General features: G+C 61.6%; 2 protein-coding genes across 2 annotated transcripts; one reads left to right on the top strand and one right to left on the bottom strand.

Moving 5' to 3' along the window:
* The first annotated feature begins 163 nt into the window (after positions 1-163).
* On the top strand, positions 164-3,548 carry CHRNB2 (cholinergic receptor nicotinic beta 2 subunit). The gene is made up of 6 exons (XM_030473783.1): positions 164-720; positions 1,020-1,165; positions 1,261-1,305; positions 1,664-1,773; positions 1,882-2,842; positions 3,305-3,548. The coding sequence occupies exons 1-6, from the start codon at positions 678-680 to the stop codon at positions 3,473-3,475; spliced, it is 1,476 nt and encodes a 491-aa protein (XP_030329643.1). The 5' UTR covers positions 164-677; the 3' UTR covers positions 3,476-3,548.
* Positions 3,549-5,284: 1,736 nt separating this feature from the next.
* On the bottom strand, positions 5,285-17,601 carry ADAR (adenosine deaminase RNA specific). Its single transcript, XM_030473780.1, has 15 exons — positions 17,545-17,601; positions 14,845-16,365; positions 13,409-13,595; positions 13,169-13,326; positions 12,626-12,767; positions 12,213-12,430; positions 11,853-12,009; positions 10,256-10,427; positions 9,615-9,708; positions 8,128-8,256; positions 7,885-8,018; positions 7,225-7,407; positions 6,650-6,762; positions 6,264-6,391; positions 5,285-6,023 (listed from the first exon to the last, which is right to left on the bottom strand). The coding sequence occupies exons 2-15, from the start codon at positions 16,266-16,268 to the stop codon at positions 5,783-5,785; spliced, it is 3,480 nt and encodes a 1,159-aa protein (XP_030329640.1). The 5' UTR covers positions 16,269-16,365; positions 17,545-17,601; the 3' UTR covers positions 5,285-5,782.
* Positions 17,602-18,865: the final 1,264 nt, after the last annotated feature.

Raw genomic sequence — 18,865 nt, 5'->3', positions numbered from 1 at the left:
GGGGCGAGGCCGCAACCGCCGGAAGCCTCCGCGCACCGGGCGGGCCGCCGCCGGGCCGGAAGTGACGCAGGGGAGGTGCTGCGGCGCACGAGTGGGCGGGGACAGCCCCCGCTAACCACGCCCCCATCGAGAGCCACGCCCCCCGCCTCCCGCTAGCCCCGCCCCCTGCCCCGGAGCGGCTATGGGGGCACCGGGGGGGGGGTGGAACCGGCGGAGGGAGGAGAGAACCGGGGGGGGCCACACCGGAGCCCGGGGGGGGGGCCCTGACTTCCGAGGGTCCCGGGAGGGCCCCAACACCCGCCCCCGTGTGTGCGGCGCTCCGGGTCCAACGGTAGCTCCTCCCCGCCTCGCTGGGGCTGGGGCTGTCGGGGCTGGACCCCCGGTGGGGCGCGGGGCTGTGGGAGCCGACACCCCCCCCCCCGCGGTGCCGCCCGCTCCCGGTGAACCCGCGGTGGAGGCGGGGGCGGCCACGGGGTCGGTGACGGCGGCGGTGACGGCGGCGGAGCGCGGGGCGGCCCCGGCGCAGCTCCCGGCACCGCCTCCCGCCCGGGGCCGCCCCGCCCGGGCCGCCGCCGCCGCCGCCGGCTCCAGCACCGCGGAGAGCGCGGGCAGCACCGGGGACAGCGCCCGGGCACCGGCAGCGGCACCGGCAGCGGCACCGGCAGCGCGCCGCCCCCATGGCGCTGCTCCGAGTCCTTTGCCTCCTCGCCGCCCTCAAACGTAAGTGCCGGGGTTCGGGGAGGCGGGAACCGGCACCGGCACCGGCGGGGAGGGGACCGCGCCGGCTCTCTATTGCACGGAACCATCCGGTACCGACCACGCACAGACTCGGTGCGGAGCCGGTACCAGCCCCCGCCCGCTGCCCCTCCCCGCCCGGGGTTCCAGGCCCGGTCCGGCCCCAAAAGCTTCCACAGCCCCCAGGGCTCCCCATTCTCTTTCCCTGCCCCGAGAGCCTCAGCCCGGAGCCACACGTACATGCCCGACGGCATGTACGAGGCTCAGCCTCCTGCCCCCCGCAGGGGGCCTGGGCACCGACACGGAGGAGCGGCTGGTGGAGTATCTGCTGGACCCGGCGCGGTACAACAAGCTGATCCGGCCGGCGACCAACGGCTCCGAGCTGGTGACCGTGCAGCTGATGGTGTCGCTGGCGCAGCTCATCAGTGTGGTGAGTGGCCGGGGCTCAGCTCCGCATCCCCTCTGTGCCTCTTCCTCACCCCCAGCACCCCAAGTCACCACCACCCCCCATCGTTTTCCCCACAGCACGAGCGGGAGCAGATCATGACCACCAACGTTTGGCTGACCCAGGTGGGAGCCCTGGACCCTGCGTCAGGACCCCCCATTCACCCTGCGCCGGGACCCCCCATTCACCCTGTCCCAGCACCCCCCATTCACCCTGTCCCGGGACCCTCCATTCACACCGTCCTGGGACCTCCCTGCCCTGAGCCCCCTCATACCCTCCTGGGTGGGACCCCAATGCCCACCCTGTCCTGGGACCCCCCCCGCCATCCTCCCATGAACCCCTTCTGCCCTGGGACCCCCTGTACACCCTGGGTGGGACCCCAACGCCCACACTGTCCTGGGGCCTCCCCCTGCACCCTCCTCTGGCCCCCATGGGTGGGACCCCCGTGCCCCCCCCGGCCGGGCTGAGCCTGTGGGTCGGCAGGAGTGGGAGGATTACCGCCTCACCTGGAAGCCAGAGGACTTTGACAACATGAAGAAGGTCCGTCTGCCCTCCAAGCACATCTGGCTGCCTGACGTGGTGCTCTACAACAAGTAAGTGGCCTGTTTCCGGGGTGCCCCAACCCCATCTGGGGCTCAGGGGGGCGTTCTGTGGCACCGCTGGGGTAGGGCCAGGGCTGACAGCACATCCCTTTGCACCAGCGCCGACGGCATGTACGAGGTCTCCTTCTACTCCAACGCGGTGATCTCCTACGATGGCAGCATCTTCTGGCTGCCGCCGGCCATCTACAAGAGCGCGTGCAAGATCGAGGTGAAGCACTTCCCCTTCGACCAGCAGAACTGCACCATGAAGTTCCGCTCCTGGACCTACGACCGCACGGAGATCGACCTGGTGCTGAAGAGCGAGGTGGCCAGCCTGGACGACTTCACGCCCAGCGGCGAGTGGGACATCGTGGCGCTGCCGGGCCGACGCAACGAGAACCCCGATGACTCCACCTACGTGGACATCACCTACGACTTCATCATCCGGCGCAAGCCGCTCTTCTACACCATCAACCTCATCATCCCCTGCATCCTCATCACCTCCTTGGCCATCCTGGTCTTCTACCTCCCGTCCGACTGCGGCGAGAAGATGACGCTCTGCATCTCCGTCCTGCTCGCCCTCACCGTCTTCCTGCTGCTCATCTCCAAGATCGTGCCGCCCACCTCGCTGGACGTGCCGCTGGTGGGCAAGTACCTCATGTTCACCATGGTGCTGGTGACCTTCTCCATCGTCACCAGCGTCTGCGTCCTCAACGTGCATCACCGCTCGCCCACCACGCACACGATGCCCCCCTGGGTCCGCACCCTCTTCCTCCGCAAGCTCCCGGCGCTGCTCTTCATGAAGCAGCCGCGCCAGAACTGCGCCCGCCAGCGCCTGCGCCAGCGCCGGCACACGCAGGAGCGTGCCGCCGCCGCCACCGCCACCCTGTTCCTGCGGGCCAGCGCCCGGGCCTGCTCCTGCTACGCCAACCCCGGCGCTGCCAAGGCCGACGGGCTCAATGGGTACCGGGAGCAGCAGGGGCAGGCGCCGGCGCCCGGCTGCGCCTGCGGGCTGGAGGAGGCGGTGGACGGCGTGCGCTTCATCGCCGACCACATGCGCAGCGAGGACGATGACCAGAGCGTGAGTCGGGGCAGGGGAATGCAGGGCTGGGGGGTGCCGGCAGGGCTGGGGGGGGGCAGGCAGGGCTGGGGGGGGCAGGCAGGGCTGAGGGGTGAGGGCAGGGCTGGGGGGTGCATGTATGGCCCCAGGGTGCAGAGCGTGCGCTGGCGCAGGGCTGCATCGCAGGAAGGGATGTACGAGAGCACCGAGGGGGGGTCTGCCTGGCCCCGGCCCCCACTCGCTGCTGCAGCCCCATCCGGGAGCTCGTGCTCCGGCTGCTCCCACACGGCCGGACCCTGCGCGGCACCGCGGGGCTGCGGGTCGGGGCTCAGGGCCGGGGGACGTGGCCCCCCCCCAGCCCGGCTCAGTGCGGGACCGGCGGGGGGCAGCCGCGGGAGCTGCGGCGCTGATGGAGCTGATGTGAGGCTCGAGCCAAGCTCCCGGTTCCCCCCGCCTGACCCGGCCCCCTCCGTCCCCGCGCAGGTGAGTGAGGACTGGAAGTACGTGGCCATGGTCATCGACCGCCTCTTCCTGTGGATCTTCGTCTTTGTCTGCGTCTTCGGCACCATCGGCATGTTCCTGCAGCCCCTCTTCCAGAACTACGCCACCAACTCCCTGCTCCAGCTCGGCCAGGGCACCCCCACCTCCAAATAGCACCGGGTGGATGGTCCCGAGCGAGAGCTGGGCTCCAGGCAGCCACTGCAGACCAATAAATGCTCACACAGGATGGGGCTGGGTGCATTTAGTGTCATTTCATCCTGCAGGAAGGAAGGACGCAGCCAGTGCTCGGGGGGGGCTCCGGCTCCCCATGGCCAAGGTGAGAGGTGCCAAGGAGGAATCGGCTCTGGAGGAGGAGAACCCCAATTGCTGAGGGAGGGAGTGCAGAAACCGGCTCCACGGGGATGCAACCGGCTCCCTCCCACTCACCCGTCTCCTCCTGCCAATGCAGGGATGGGGCTGCCAGAGCCCTGTGTCACCCCCAGGGCTGCCCGGAGCTGGGCACTGACGCATGGGGAGGAGGATGGAGCATGGACCCGGCAGGAGGATGCTGGGTTTAGGTGCAAGCTGCAGGCAGGGCCAGGGGCTGCCCCACGCTCGGGCACTGCCACCATCCATCCCCTGCTGAACTCCAGGGTCGGTGCATGGAGCCGTGAGACCAATTGGGCAAGGGAAAGGGGAATGCGAAGCCATTGCAGGGGAGCAGGTCCCGTGCTCAGCCTCGCGGGCAGGAACTGGCCTCGTTGGGGAGACTCAACTGGAGCGTTTGCTATAAATAAATAGCACTAATCCTCCGTGCTGGGGAGCGTGGCGCAGGCAGGGCCGGCACCGGGGCACCCGCATGCGAGGCATCAACGAGGAGCCCTTCTCCTCCCCGGATACCCCCCAGGGTTAAACGTCCCTAAAGCAGCCCCACACCATGTCCCGCTTTGCCCTGTGGCCCCTCTGCTGCTGCTGCAGCCCTGGGAAGCGCAGGGCAAGGGGGTCCTGCTGTGCCCCCATGAGGAGCGGAGCCCCCCCGAGCACAATAGCCCTGGTGCAGCACCCATGGGTGCAGCCAGAGCCATCGGTCCCCCAGGCTCAGGCCCACTCTGGGGCTACGCTTCCACACTGGACACTTCATGGGCTCTTTGTCCAACCCATGCTGGGCTCAGCCCCAGGTTGTGGAGGGGATCCTGCCCCTCTGCTGTGCCCTGTGAGCCCCCCCCCTGCATCCTGCATCCAGCTCTGGGGCAGCAACACCAGAGGGACGTGGAGCTGTTGGAGCGAGGCCAGAGGAGGCCCCGGAGCTGCTGCGAGGGCTGGAGCAGCTCTGCTCTGGAGCCAGGCTGAGAGAGCTGGGCTGGGGCAGCCTGGAGAAGAGAAGGCTCCTGAAGGGGAGACCTTAGAGCAGCTCCAGGGCCTAAAGGGGCTCCAGGAAACCTGGACAGGGGCTTTGGACAAGGGACAGGGCAAGGGGAATGGCTTTAACCTGCCAGAGGGGAGATTGAGATGAGCTCTGAGGCAGAAGTTATTCCCTGTGAGGGTGCTGAGGCGCTGGCACAGGGTGCCCAGAGAAGCTGTGGCTGCCCCATCCCTGGCAGTGTTCAAGGCCAGGTTGGACACAGGGCCTTGGAGCAACCTGCTCTAGTGGAAGGTGTCCCTGCCCGTGGCAGGGGTTGGAGCTGGGTGCGATATAAGGTCCCTCCAACCCAAACCAGGCTGGGATTCTACGATCTTATTGTCCCAGTACCAGAGAACATCCCCCATCCTCGAGCCAGGAGAACCCTGCTCCATCACGTCAGGGTACCCTCAAGCCTTCTGGGGACTCCATTCTGCCCGATGAGGGAAGAGGCTTAATTCCCAAGTGCCCCCATTCCACATTGGCTCATCCATCACTTGGCAAGTGGAAATTTATCTCCATTCCCTTCCAACCCCCCCGATCCCTCTGCAGGAACTCCCCCCCCATTGCACAGACCCACCTCATCATAGAGAAACTGGCTTTTATTACTCTTAATGCGGAATGTCAGCGGGTGCTGGTGGGGCCCTGCAGAGCTCAGCCCCATGACCCAGCCCCCCCCAACACAGACCCCCAAACCAGCCTCTCAGCTGCTGTTTGATTCCTTAAAAGAGACGATTTGCCCCCAAAGCAGCTCCGTGGGGCCCAGGCCCAAGGGTGTGAGCTTGCAGCACCCCTCTGGCTTCTTGTGCCTTCTTCTAATACAAAAGTCAAGAGGAGATGGAAACATAAAAGCGAACAGGGACCAAACCTGCCCTGGCTTAAAAAAGACAGTAATTCCCATGCACGTGTTAAAAAGAGAAAGGGCAGGGGCTCAGGTACAAGGGAGGAGGCAGCCAGGCCCACAGGGGAACCCGCTGCACGCTCCTGCTTCCACCTCAGAAAGGTGGTGGTGGAAGAAGGATGCTCCCAGCCACGCACGTGCCTGTGCACGCTCCCTCCACACACACAGCGAGGGCAGCTCCTTATGCATCAGGGAAAGAGAAGTTATCTTCCTCCTGGGGCTTGCGGATCCAGCTGCCGTAGCCCATCTCCTCCAGCGTGCTGAAGAAGCTCTGCTTGGCCTCTTGGTAGGCCCTGGCTGCCTCCTTAGCATCCGAGTACACCGAGAGGCTCTGCAGGTCTCTGCGGTTGTTCTTGGCACACAACTGCTGGAAAAGGGCGAACATTTTCCTCTTGGACACACGAGACACGTCCAGCTTGGGGCTGAGAAGGAAGACAAAGGCAGCAATGAAGGATGTGACCCCCAGAAGAGCAAAGAGGAGGAGGGAGCCTGGGGAAAAGCCCTCCATGGGCTGCTGCGAGGCTTCCCGTCTCAGCAGGGCTCTGCTGCTTCCAGCCCTCCCCACCCACAAGGTGCTGGTACGAGCACAGAGTGTACCCACAGCTTCAGAGCTGCCCCCTTCCCCCAGCCCGAAGAGCAGCGACAGGAAAGGCTCCTCTCACCCATCGACCTTCCCTTTGGTGCCATCCAGGACTTCAACTTCGCTCTCATCAGCCAGGCACCAGTTCACTGAGGACTCCTTCGTCTTGCCCGTCTGCCGCGCGGAGTCATAGACACTCACCCGCCCGACCTGCAGCACAGCCAAGAGCGGGGCTCAGCACCAGCCCTGCTGCACCAGCTCGCTGGGAACGCGGGACCTCGGTCTCCTTTTCCCCCCAGAACAAGTGATTGCCATGACCCCCCGGCTGCCACAAAGGGGGCAGGTTTCAGGCCATCGCCCCCCTGAGCCTGGCTGGAGAGCTGCTGTAGGAGACCCCCCCCCGGGAGGCCCCATAGGCAGAGGTGGATGTGGGGATGGAAAGATGAAGAGGTGGCAAGGCCACAGTACCTCGGGGTGGTTGATGTGATACGGAGCCCGGAGCTTGTCCTGCAGCACGCTCCCATCTCTGGCCACGCGGCAGCAGATCGCACGTGTTAAGTGCCCCTGACTGTACAAGTAACCTGTGGAGAGACAGACCCGCAGGCATGAGGAAGCAGGACCAGCACAGGCCAGGCTCCGAGAGCCACAGAGCATCTCAGGAGCTCCAGAAAGCTCAGAGCCACGTGGCTCAGCGACATGTACCCTGGATGTGTAAGAGGAAGGTTTAAAGACTGCAATGTTTTTCACCCAAGACGCAAACAGGCAGTTTCTGTCTCGCCCTCCCAGATCACATGTGCCTGCTGAAAACCAAGAAGCTTGGAGAAAACCCACTCCACCCACAGCAGACAAGGAAAAAACTCCCTTTTCCACTTCCAAACAGCACAGCTCTGCCAAGAACGACGTTTCAGCCCCTTACTCCTCCAGCCTCCACAACGAAGCTTTCTCATCGCTCGGAGAAGGGAGGTTCCCTGTTGCTGCAGCCCAGCTCTATGGGGCAGGGCAGCACATCCAGCCCAGGCCCGGAAGGATGCTGGGTCTCCTACCGAGTGTAACAGAGCTGAGATAAACTGGTTCCAGGAAGTGTGAGAGCAAAGCCCCCTGTAAGCCCAGCACATTCCAGCGCAGGATCTTGTCGCTGCAGGACATGGTGCGTAAGCGCTCCCCGTGCTGGATCCCATCCCACGTGGGCACGATGTCACTCGACTCCACAGGAATGGTCCCTTCCCCTGCCCGAGAGAGGAAGAAAGAGTCACGTATCCAATAACCCAAAACCCCAGCAGCAACCGCACCAGCAACTCTCCTGTGTGCGCAGGCACGGGGTGACCTCCGGGGTTGGTCTGTCCCCAGCTCCAAGGAATGTGTTTAGAATGTCCCTTTGGAAAAAGAGAAGCCATGTAGCGAGGCCAGAGGAGTCAGTTTTAACATTGCTGCAGCAGCATGAAATAGTGCTTGAAAGGGAGGGCAGAGACATCCAAGCTTGGCAGCAAACATCAGCTGTGCTCTTGCTAGTGTGGCAGTCCAACAGCCAGAGGTGGGAAGGAGAAGGGACTCCCTCTAATGCTCCCACCCCTTTCCCCTACCTCAGTGCTTCAAATCCCACAACAGCACCCCAAATTGAGGGGTAAGGAAGCTTTGGAGCTCCAGGAAGGTTCTGAGAAGAGGACTTGGAGCCACCCCCCCATGAGGAGAGTGAATGCACTCACCGTTCTCCACCTTGGTCCGCAGCTTGCCCTGTTTGGGGTTCTCAAAGAGGGGCTGATGCTGAGCCTGCCCCACCACACTCGCCTGATCGCTGCACGACTTATCAAAGAGTGCCCCATCTCCACACGGTGCTGTGCTAGAAAACAAATGCTCCCCACGTTAGCACCGGCCCTCAGAGAACAGCCAGGGCCAGGGGGGGAGATGGTGCCACTGACAGCGGTGGCCCTGCACAGCCCCACACAAACCTGATGTAGAGGTGGAAGGTAACACCGCGCTTGACCTTGAGCCTCTTCCCTCCTGCTGCCTCAAAAATGCTCTCTTCTGCAGAGGAAGGATCAGAGGGGTCATACTTCATCAGCTCACTATAGAGAAACCTGAAAGGAACAACTTCACATCAGGAGGCTGCTTTGCTCCTCAGACAAGGAAAGTGTCAGTCCCACCACTGCCTGTGCCCAGGACACAAGGGTCCCAAACTCTGCCTCTGCTGCACCAAGTCGCCTCATCCTGCTGCCTGGGAGAGCAAAGACCCGGAGCTGTGGCCAAGAATACGTGGAAGCCAAGAAAGAGTTTCTGCTGCTACAGAAAAAACACGAGATGGAGCAGATTTCCTGCCATGCAGAGGCCACACAGCAGACAACAGGCACCGGCAGGAGAGGGAGAGGAGCCTGGCTGGGTGCTGCTTGCGTGCGTCTGAGCTGAGAGTGAAGAAGGCTTCAAGGTTGTTAACCCAGCACCTTTAGTCAGCACCATGTCTGCACCAGCAGCAAAGAGCCCCGCGGGCAGCTCAGCACAGGAGGTATTATTAGCACAGCCCATGATCTGTTTACAATGACTGCGCCTTTTGTGGCTGCTTCTGTCCAGGGACAGGCAAAAAACCTTGAGGTCTCCAAAGCAGCATCAAGGACTAAGGAAAAACTGCAGCTTCCCAGAGGCTCCAGTGGAGCCTGTGCAGGGCCTGGGTCTGCAAGGAGAGAGGGAGCTCACTCCTCTTGGATCTGCGAGCTCTGCTGTGCCACAGCAGCCACGACTGTCAAGATGAAGAGCTGAGGCAGACAGTAAGTGAGAAATGGCATCCTCCAACTTCACACCTTCCCAGGGACCTGCTCTCAACACCTTCCAGTGCTGAGGAGCGCAGAGCACGGCAGCAGCAGGCAAAGGCTTTAGGAAAGCAGCTGGTTTTGCTGGTCGTAACTGGGAGAGCAGACATTCCCAAAGTTAGCCCAACTTGAGCTCGCTTGAGTTTAAGAAGTGCCCCAGGGAACTGTTTAGTTTTGCAGTTTAGTTGGGAAAACCCTTCTCCAAGCGATGAAAAGGGATTTCTTTTATCCACACAAACACATTTGGAATGGTTTCCTGCAGCCTTCGGCACGCAGAGCCAGGAAGGCCAGAGGAGGAGCTGGCCTGCAGGTTCCCCAGCACCTTGGCTCAGGCAGAGCTGGGCTCACGCTGAAGCAGCGCGTCGCGCGCCAGCCGAGCAGCCTCTGCAAGCTGCTTTATTTTAGGTACATCAGATGCAGCCCTTGGGCTCTTGGCAACTCTCCAGTTCGGTGCTAATTTGGGCACCATTCAGGCATGGCCCCTTCTTATCAGAAATAACTTCCCTCTATTTAACACCACGTGGGTAAACAGTAGTGTTTGAGGATCCCGGCCTCTCCCAACACAGCTCCATCCCCCTGGGATGGGTCAGCACCTCCTGGCACTTGCTTCTCCTGCAGGTTTCCCTTTCTCTCACCTCACAAAGCCTCTTCGAGAGATGATTTCTGCGTGACAGTCGTTCACAGTCTCCCCCTTCAGGCTCAGCTCCTCGCCCTTCACACACCGGTTACCTGAGAGACAGTTCAGAACCAGGCAAGGGGCAAAGTCAACACAAGCTCTACAGGAAGAGGGAGGCTTTCAAGTTGCTTCAGGTTTTACTTTGGGCTCCTGAGCAGGAGCAGCAGCACCCCCCTGGCTATGAAATCATTATCCTGATCCAAGCAGTGAAGAAAACAAAGGGACAAAGACGCTACTTTAGGGACAACAGAGACTTAAACTGCCCCAGGTTTGGGGGCAGTGGCCCTTACCAAGTGGTTTCCAGCCAACACTCTGGATGTGTGGCAGCTCACCAGGAAGGGAGCTGAGGTCCCCGCAGCTGGGAGGAGCTGTACAGCATGAGGAAGCCGTGCTCTGGTGCACAGAGCAGCAGGCAGCAGCGGGAGCAGGGATGAGGAGCAGCATAGCTGCAGGCACCCCCACGTTGTTCTCACTATACCCACAGCACTTGCGGCACCACGCGAGCCCCGGGAACGCTTCCTGCTCTCCCTGAGGAAGCCTTCAGCAACAGCCATTCCCTGACAGGGAACCGAGCAGGGAAGTGAGAGCTCAGGTCCATACCCGTGCCGATGCTGACCACCACTCCCAGGCCCTTGTTCCCTTTCCTCATGATGATGGCAGCCAGGATCTTCCGCCCGAGCAGGCTGTGCTGGATGCGAGCAGTGAGGGTGTTGAAGCGCTGGTGGCTCAGCATAGCCAGCTGATCGTGTAGGGTGCTGCCACTCACGGGGAGCTGGAACAGGGAACACAAGAGCAGGACTGCTAAGAGCTCATGGAATAGAACGGCTCAAGAAATTGCTAACGTGAAGCAGCAGGAACAGAGACAACAGGAGCTACGGGCAGCGCAGCTGGGGTTGAGTGCATGGACAGTATCACGTCCAGGAGGTGAAGTTCTTTTAGGTATAGACGGGGGCCGTGACGATGAGCAGGGGCTGGAGCACCTCCCGTAGGAAGACAGGCTGAGAACATTGGGGTTGTTCAGCCTGAAGAAGAGAAGCTGTGTGGAGATCTCAGAGCAGCTTCCAGCATCTGAAGGGGCTACAAGGATGCTGGAGAGGGACCTTCATCAGGGACTGGAGTGATAGGACAAGGGGTGATGGGTTCAAACTGAAACAGGAGAGATTCAGGCAGGAGATAAGGCAGAAGCTCTTCCCTGTGAGGGTGCTGGGGAACTGGAATGGGTTGGATGGAGAAGCTGTGGCTGCCCCATCCCTGGCAGTGTTCAAGGCCAGGTTGGACACAGGGGCTTGGAGCAACCTGCTCTAGTGGAAGGTGTCCCTGCCCGTGGCAGGGGGTTGGAGCTGGAGGAGCTTTAAGGTCCTTTCCAACCCATTCTATGATTCTATTCCTGGAAAAGCCTTGTCTGACACTTGGAGCCCTGCTGTGAGCACCATCGCTGAGCGCCAGCAGCAAGCTGTCCTCCTGGCAGCAAGTGCCAGGGGCTGAGGAATGGCCTCCTGAGACTGCCAGGGGAAACCCCCAGCGCAAAGGAACAAGACCCATCTCCCTGTTCCCAGAGCCTCAGCCAAGGAAATCTGTTACTGGCTTTGAAGGAATTCCTTCTGTGCCTGCCTGTGAGGAGGCTGCAGAGTCCCTCCCATTGCAGCCGGGCTCTTGCCTCCTCTGGCACTGCTGAGTGACAAATCCTCCCTGATGGCTTTTCTATTTCGAGGCACAGCTGCTGTGCTCAGCTGTGCAGCCTGGCACACGGCTTTTAAGAGCTCACACAACTCGGATCTAAAGCAGCACAGGTTTGGGATAGCCATTCCCGACACAGCCAGAGCTTTGCTCTTCTCTGCTCCCGAGTTTTTGAGCTGACAGATTTTAATGCAGCACGAAGGAATTTGGAAGGAGGGGTGGGGGGGAGGGAAGTCACACAATTCAAGAGGAGCTTGCTGTGTTCCACCACAGGAACACGTTTCAGTAGCTTCTGGAAGAAGCTGATGATAATTCAAGCCTAAAGCAGAGGCCAGCAGGAGGGAAGAGCACGTCTGTGCCCTGAGGAAAAGCCTAACCCACTTCAGGGAAGGCAGCTTAGCTACACCTTCCGAGAACAAAGGCCCCACAGTTGACCTTGGAGGCATTTTTCTGCCAGGCTGAAAGCACAGGACGAGCAGGGCTACAAAAGCAGCCCCAGCTCTGGAGGAAAAGGATTTACCTCCGGGATGTTCATCCCTTCCATGCGCTCAAGCTTCTCGGTCTCCCCAATGAGGACTCTGAGGGCTGCATCCGCTGCCTCCTGCTTGCCCTGCTTCTTGCTGTGAGCAGTTACAGCCGGGAACCAGCGGCCTCCAACCTTCGCCTGATACACAAACCTGTAACGAGAGCAGCAGAGCTCTGAGGAAGCAAGAAACCCACAAGGCTTCAGGCTGGCTTTTAAGCAGAGAGGGGAGTGGAGGCAGCTCGTGCCGTCCAGAGGCAGCAGCTCGGCCTGTTGCCAGCTCAAACTGCACCAGGAATTCTGCCTGGACAAGAGCACCAGTGCGAAACCTCCTCCTGGGCAGCTGCAGCGACTTACTTGGGGTCATGGGGAGGTCCTGACTGGTCAATGAGTTTGAACTCTGCAGCAAAGCCATTGGAGCGGGCATATTCCAGCAGGCCACTGACAGGATTGACATTAAGGTATTTGATGAGCTCCCCGACACCCTTTGTTTTTGCCACCTTGGATTCATCCGGAGTGGGAATCCACGGTGCAGGGCTGTGCATGGACTGGTCACCTTGAGGCTTCACCACAGGCTAGAGCAGAGTTAGACAGGAGAAGGCTGTTAAATACTGAGCAGCTGGAAGCACCCCAGGCCAAAAGCAGCAGCAAACCTCTGCCAGAGCCAGCACGTGGCCTTGTGGGGTGAAACCCAGGGGAAGGTGCACTAAAGGGGGAGAGGGGGGGACCCGACCCAAACCACTTGGCTCTTTTAAAGAAGCTCTTTGTACCTGTTCAGGCAAGACATGAGGTACAGACTCTCCAGAAAGAATCTTCACAGCAACTTCTGCTGCCATTTGCTTTGCTCCCTTCTTGCTGTTTCCTACCACAGCAGGGAAAATTTGGTCACCCATTTTCACACAGTAGCTGAACCTGACAGGACATTATAGCATATGAGAAGCACATAAGCAGAGGTGTCTCCATCTGGTTACTATCCCTGTCTCCCAATTGAAGTTAAATCCTTTTGCATCATCTCCAATTGACATCTACCACAATGGCCCTAACCATGCCCAGGAGAGCACCACCAGGTAGGGTACAGGCCTGGAACCTGCTCCTGCTCTGGCAGATGAAACAATGTCCTTTCTCTGGGAAAGGGCGTTGGGTTTGGTCTCTTCCTGGAGGCAGAGGTGTTGGAGGAGCCATGCCCAGACTCCTCGGATCAGAGCAGCACTCAGCCAGGTCAGTGATGAGGAACGTGGGGAGCGTGCTGAAGAGGAAGGATATGAAAGAAAAGGCTTCTCGTCCTCCCCAAAGCTGACACCCATCTGCCATACCTGGGATCGTGAGGTGGCCCTTCCTGAGACAGCAGCTGGAATTCAATCGTGTTCCCTGATTTCTGCCCATACTCCATCAATATGCTGATGGGATGCTTCCCGGGGAGCAGGCTGAGGGGAGCTGCTGCAGGTGAGGGCTCTGGCTCCGGCTGCAAAGGCTACGGCAAGAAGATGGGAGGAAACCAGTTGCAGCCTAACCCCGGCCTGAGCTGCCTCCCAAGGAAAGAAGACAAGACTCACCAGCTCGGGTTCAGAGCTCCCAGAGGGAAAGGGTTCTTCACACTTCGCTCCCCCCCGTCTCCCATTCTCCACTTCGCTCATCAGGACCTTCATAGCATTAGCTGCTGCCTCCTGTTTAGCGAGTTTCTTGCTCCCTGCTTCTGCTGGTGGGAAGCGGCGCCCATTGATCACTGCCTGGAACTTAAACCTTGGAAAGAGAACACCAAAGAGGTAAATCCAGACGGAGAGGTGTGTTCTCAGAGCAAGCGAGGCTGCTCCTGGGACTGAGAAGGAACAGCTAATCCTGGCTGGGAGAGCAAAGCCACACTGCCATGTGCAGAAGGCACAAATACCAAGGGTGCTCCAACAGCTCTGCCCCTTCCAGAGCTGCTCAGGCCAGAGGAGCAGCTCCAGCTCTTGTTCTGAAGGAACAGGCTGTACTGCCTTTTTCATGACCCCCAGGAACATGTCATGGCTCTGTGCAGAGAGCAGTTGCATCTCCTGCACAGGCATGAAGAAAGCTTAAAAGCGGTCTGTGCTGTTCCATCTGTACCTGGTCATGCGGGGTCACTCATCCCTCTGGCAGTTTCCTGGCTATCCAGTGCATTCCCAGCACCTCAGGGAGGTGCTGCCTCACATAAACCTCTTGCCTTTGCTCTTTCTGTCTCTCTGCTCCCTGTGGAGTCTAACACACGCTGCTTCGCTCCTGTCCTCCAGCCCAACACAGAGGAAACCTGCTTCCGAGGGTCAAACCAGATGCGGAGAGGGGTTATGGGGCTGAAGCCATTCAGATCCCTCCTTCCCAACAAAAATGGGGCTTCATCTTTAGAAACGAGGCCAATTTTCCTGTCTAGCGGCTCCATTGACATGTTCCAGCGTGGCACATGGAGAGCTTTTCACCAGCTCAGCAGTGCTCAGGAACAGCCAGGGTGTCACAAGGGGAAGCAGGACTCCAGACCCTGACCTGCCCCACGCTACGTGCTCTGCTCAGAGGCCACCCCAGAAACGGCCAGAGGGGGTTCACCTCATCTAAGCCAAGAGAGCTGCACCCAAGCCCTTTGTTCTGGGCTCCCTTCCTCCCATTTCCAGGGGGAGAGCATCTTGGGAGGTAGCTGGGAAACACCAGTTTCCCCCCTGTACAATCAGAATGAAAGCCAAGTGATTCAATCAGATGGGACCCGAAGACATGAACCCCACCTTCCCTGCTCGGAATGAGGTGCAGGGTTGCCAAAACTGGGCAAACCAGGGCTACATTTTAGCCTTGGTTTTTTTTTGGGGGGGGAGGGGGGATTTGGCTTGGCTTTTTTAAGCTGGTGCAAGCAATCACTAGGCTAATCCTTCTGAAGCAAGCGGTAAGGAGCAGGCCTTTCAGTACAAAGTCGAGGGGCTGAAGTTAGTGGAAGTCAAGAGCATTTTAAGCAAGAAGGCAGCTCAGGAAAGGGAGGCAATGTTCTCACCGTGGCTCGTGAGAGGGTCCACTCTGCTCCAGCATGGCAAACTCACAGTGCTGGTACGTGTACTGGGAATACTCAGTAAGGCCACTCACTGGGTTCTTCTCCTGACAAGCCATCAGCTTCTCCACGGGTGTACACGGTAAAGCAGCTTCAAACTGGGCGCTGTAACTGGGGGAAGCCGGGGAGCTCATGATGGCTTCTGCCTCCTCAGGCTGCTTGTTGATGGAGTTCAGGTTATCCGGGATATCATCCGTGGCCCACTTCCCGTTCTCCGAGTTATCATAATGACTCAAACTGGAGAACTGGGGCTTGGCGTCCTCAGGCACGGCTGCTTCCGTGTCGCTGCCATCGGCGTGCCCCAAGGGCTGCTGTCCATTCTCTGTGCCTTCTCCTCCCGCCATGCCCACCGCTGGGGAAGCTGCTGTCACCTCCCGGGGACACGGAGGAACAGAGGAAGGCGCAAAGGCCGGCTCAGGTTTGGGATCTGCCCTCTGCAGCAGAGCACTGGCCTTCAGCCTCAGCTGCATCCGCTCGCGCTTCCTGTCCGTCAGGGACCACCGCGGGGGGCTCGTGTTCTGCTTGTGGACATCTCCCAGCTTCTCCAGGGCGCTGAGGAAGGCGTTGACGTCCTTGGCCCTGGAGAAGCCGATGTTTTTGGCCAGGTTGAGCGCTGTGCTCTCTGCCACGCTGAACAAGTAGTTGCAAATCTTGTCCTTGGTCTCAGCCATGGCGGGATCGGCGTCTCCCGAAGCAGCCGCGCTCCTCTGCGCCCTGCTCTCTGCAGCTGGAGCTGTGCGACCACTGCAGTGCTCAGTGGGGCTCCTCTCCCTGCCTGCGCTGGGGCCGGCGATGCTCCACAGCGGCGGCGTCTCTCCTCCCTTGTGCAGCTTGCCTTCTCGGAAGAGTTTATAGAGAACACGGTTGACCTCTTTCTTCTGAGCTCGAAGCTTCCGCGCCAGCTCATGAACCGTGCACGTCTCCCCCTCCCCGAGCTGCCTGAAAAGAGTCAGGATTTCCCGCTCGCAGTCTTGTCCAGCAAGAGAGAGCCTCTGGAAATTGAGCCTGACGCTGTCAGAGTCTCTCTCGGCGTTGCTCTGACGGCGATACTGAGGAGGGCAATACCGTGGGGAGGTCTCTGCCCAAGGATGCTCACTGGAGGCCTTATCCCAGCCTGCTCTGCTCCAGCGGGGCTGCCATCTCTCTGCGGGAGCCGGTGCCGCAGCTCGCACGCCTCTGATATCCCGGGATCCCTGAAGCAAAGAGAGCTCCGTGCCCTGCTCCGTCAGGCACTGCTGCTGCAAAAACACTCCCTGGTTCCTTCCTCGGCGGGCACGCAGGTGGGTGAAGAAAGCTTGGGTGGTGCTGGGCCAGTTCTGTCTTGAGCAGGGCAGACACGAGCCTCTGCCTCGAGCAGTGCCCCTGTTCATAGCGCAGTGCTGGGACCCGCGCGTGGCCCCGGCGGCTGCTGCGCCAGGGCAAGGGGAGCTCGGCTTCGCTCTGTGCGCTCCCGCCCGGAGCAGGCGCCTGCTGGGACGGGGGAAACAAAGGAATTAATTGAGAACCTGCCCGTTCCAGCGCCGCACGCTGAGCACCGTCCTGCCACCAAAGCAGCTTCCCCGCACCAAGCTTTCCCACTGAACCCAAAGAGCACCTCAGGGCTGCCCAGCACAGGAGCCAGCAGCGAAGTTCAGCCCCAGAACCAGCTGTAAAGCACCTCTTCGGTCCCCTCGCGCCCGAGCTCAGGGGTGCTTTGTCTGGTCATGATGCCTCCTGGTGAGGGCTCCCCCTGCGCTTCCCAAGCGGCACAGACGGATCCCAGGTTTGCAACCGGAGCAGCGCGGGCAGGAGGAGGCGAAGCAGCTCACGCGGTCACACAGCACCAAGCGGCACCGGGCGGGCGACAGCTTTCAGCGCCCTCTTTTAGGCACCTCTCTTCACAGAGATGCCTTTCCCGATGCACGTCTGACCTCCCCAACGCTCCCTATCGCCACCGAGCACACCCCGAGGCCGCTCACACTTCATGGACAGCCTCCAGCTGCAGCCGGCAGTGGGACCAGCTCCATGTGCGGAGCTGGGGGGGCTCCGTGCAGAGCCGGGGGGTTCCCCCTTCCCAGCTCCTTCCTCTGGGAACTCGTTTGGCCCCGAGGCAGAGGCAGCAGCGAAGCCCGGGGGCTGCTCTTGCCTCCGGCTCATCCATGCACTAGATCCCCCGCTTTCGGGAGCAAAGAACCGGGCTAAAACCAACCCCCAACCCGAGCGGAGGCAGCGCCGGGCGGGCACCCGCTGCAAGATGGCTGCGAGCTCCGTTTCGGTTTCGGTTCCCGGCCCGGCAGCGGCCTCCCCGCCCTGCCGGGGCTCGCCGGGAGGGAGCACACGGGAGCCCCGGGGCTGCCCCGCAGCCGCACAGCGGAGCCCGGCGGGGCTCCGGACGGGCCCTGCCTTCGGGAGCCGCTTCCCCAGCCCCGGGCTGCCGCTCCCGGAGCCCCGAAGGCACCGGAAGCACCGAGAAGCCGGTACCGAGCCAGCGCGCAGGGGAGGCCGCGACAGGCCCCGGGGCTGCCGCACACGGTCACAGCGGGTGCAAGCGGTGGAGGCCGGGCCGGCGGGACACCCGCGGCCGTGGAGGCGGCTCCGCCCCGCGCAAGAGGCCCGGTCCCGGGCCCGGTCCCGGGCCCGGTCCTGCCCCCCCACGCGCCCCCTTACCCCCTCCGCTGCGGCCGGTGCCGCCGCCGCCGGCGCAGGCTGATGACGCACGCGAGCGCCCCCCCATCCTCCCCGCCGCGCCTGCGCAGCCTGCAGGGCGCCGCGCGGCCGCCATTTCGGTTCAGGGCAGAGCGCGGCGGCCATGTCGAGCGCGGGCACCGCGGGGCTGTGCCGGGGGCTCCGCGGCCCAGAACGCGGCCCCGACCCGCTCCGGCAGCCGCGGCTCCGACCCGCTCCGGCGGTGGCGGGAGGGCAGCGATCGCGAAGCGCTGCACCCCCGGGCACCGCCCGCCGCAAGCGGGCGCGCAGGGCAGCGGTGATGGCGATTGCGCATGCGCGCCTCAGCCCCGCCGGAGCGCTTGAGGCCGGGGGGGCTCCTCCGCAGCCCCCATCGGGGCCCGTTCCCCGCTCGACGGGCCGGGGGCTGGGCTGGAGGAGAGAGGGCTCCGTAAGGGGAGACCTTAGAGCAGCTCCAGTGCCTAAAGGGGCTCCAGGAAACCTGGAGAGGGGCTTTGGGCAAGGGATGGAGGGACAGGACAAGGGGAATGGCTTTAACCTGCCAGAGGGGAGATTGAGATGAGCTCTGAGGCAGAAGCTCTTCCCTGTGAGGGTGCTGAGGCGCTGGCACAGGGTGCCCAGAGAAGCTGTGGCTGCCCCATCCCTGGCAGTGTTCAAGGCCAGGTTGGACACAGGGGCTTGGAGCAACCTGCTCTAGTGGAAGGTGTCCCTGCCCGTGGAGCTGGAGGAGCTTTAAGGTCCCTTCCAACACAACCCATTCCATGATTCCCTCCATCTGTGGTGGGGCTCTGCTGTTTCCAGCGGGTCCCCCACCCCGCTGTGAGCCCCACATGGGCTCTCTTTTCCCCTGGGGGGCTCCCTCGGGGGCTCCGCTCACCCCCATTTGAATACATGTTCTTTCCCTCCAGAGCTGCCCAAGTCACATCCCACCCGCTCCCGACGTCCCCCTCACTGATCCCGAGCCTCTGGGTGTGATCCTCCCTTCCATCCGAGTTCCAGAGCTCCCGTCAGAGAACAGATTGTTCCCGTCTGGGGCTTTGCCGCGTGCGGGTAAATACTCGTGTGTCAGTCCCCATCTGGCAGCGGGAGCCCAGCACCGAGGCGGGAGCAACCGGCACCGCTCACACCCGGCTCCCCAGCCCCTCTCCCGCAGGGCGGTGGATGCGGCTCCATCTACCTCTGCTTGCCCATGGGGAGCAAACCACACGAGGACAAGCTCCTCAGAGCACCCTGCTCCCCACCACCCGCTCTGCCTGGCCCAAAGAGATGGTGGTGGCTGCGTGTGCCTTCAGGTGGGGAGCTT

The sequence above is a fragment of the Strigops habroptila genome, chromosome 22, assembly GCF_004027225.2.
Source record: "Strigops habroptila isolate Jane chromosome 22, bStrHab1.2.pri, whole genome shotgun sequence".
Lineage (NCBI taxonomy): Eukaryota > Metazoa > Chordata > Aves > Psittaciformes > Psittacidae > Strigops > Strigops habroptila.
The sequence above is the reverse complement of the archived record's forward strand: the minus strand, read 5'-3'. Positions and strand labels throughout refer to the sequence as shown.

Coding starts and splice junctions, on each gene's coding strand:
- CHRNB2 (XM_030473783.1), top strand. CDS start 678: ATGGCGCTGCTCCGAGTCCTTTGCCTCCTCGCCGCCCTCAAAC. Junction 1,774..1,881: donor GACGTGGTGCTCTACAACAA/GTAAGTGGCCTG, acceptor CCTTTGCACCAG/CGCCGACGGCATGTACGAGG. Junction 2,843..3,304: donor GCGAGGACGATGACCAGAGC/GTGAGTCGGGGC, acceptor GTCCCCGCGCAG/GTGAGTGAGGACTGGAAGTA.
- ADAR (XM_030473780.1), bottom strand. CDS start 16,268: ATGAACAGGGGCACTGCTCGAGGCAGAGGCTCGTGTCTGCCCTGCTCA. Junction 7,408..7,884: donor GCGGACCAAGGTGGAGAACG/GTGAGTGCATTC, acceptor TCTCTCGGGCAG/GGGAAGGGACCATTCCTGTG. Junction 6,024..6,263: donor ACCAAAGGGAAGGTCGATGG/GTGAGAGGAGCC, acceptor CTTCCTTCTCAG/CCCCAAGCTGGACGTGTCTC.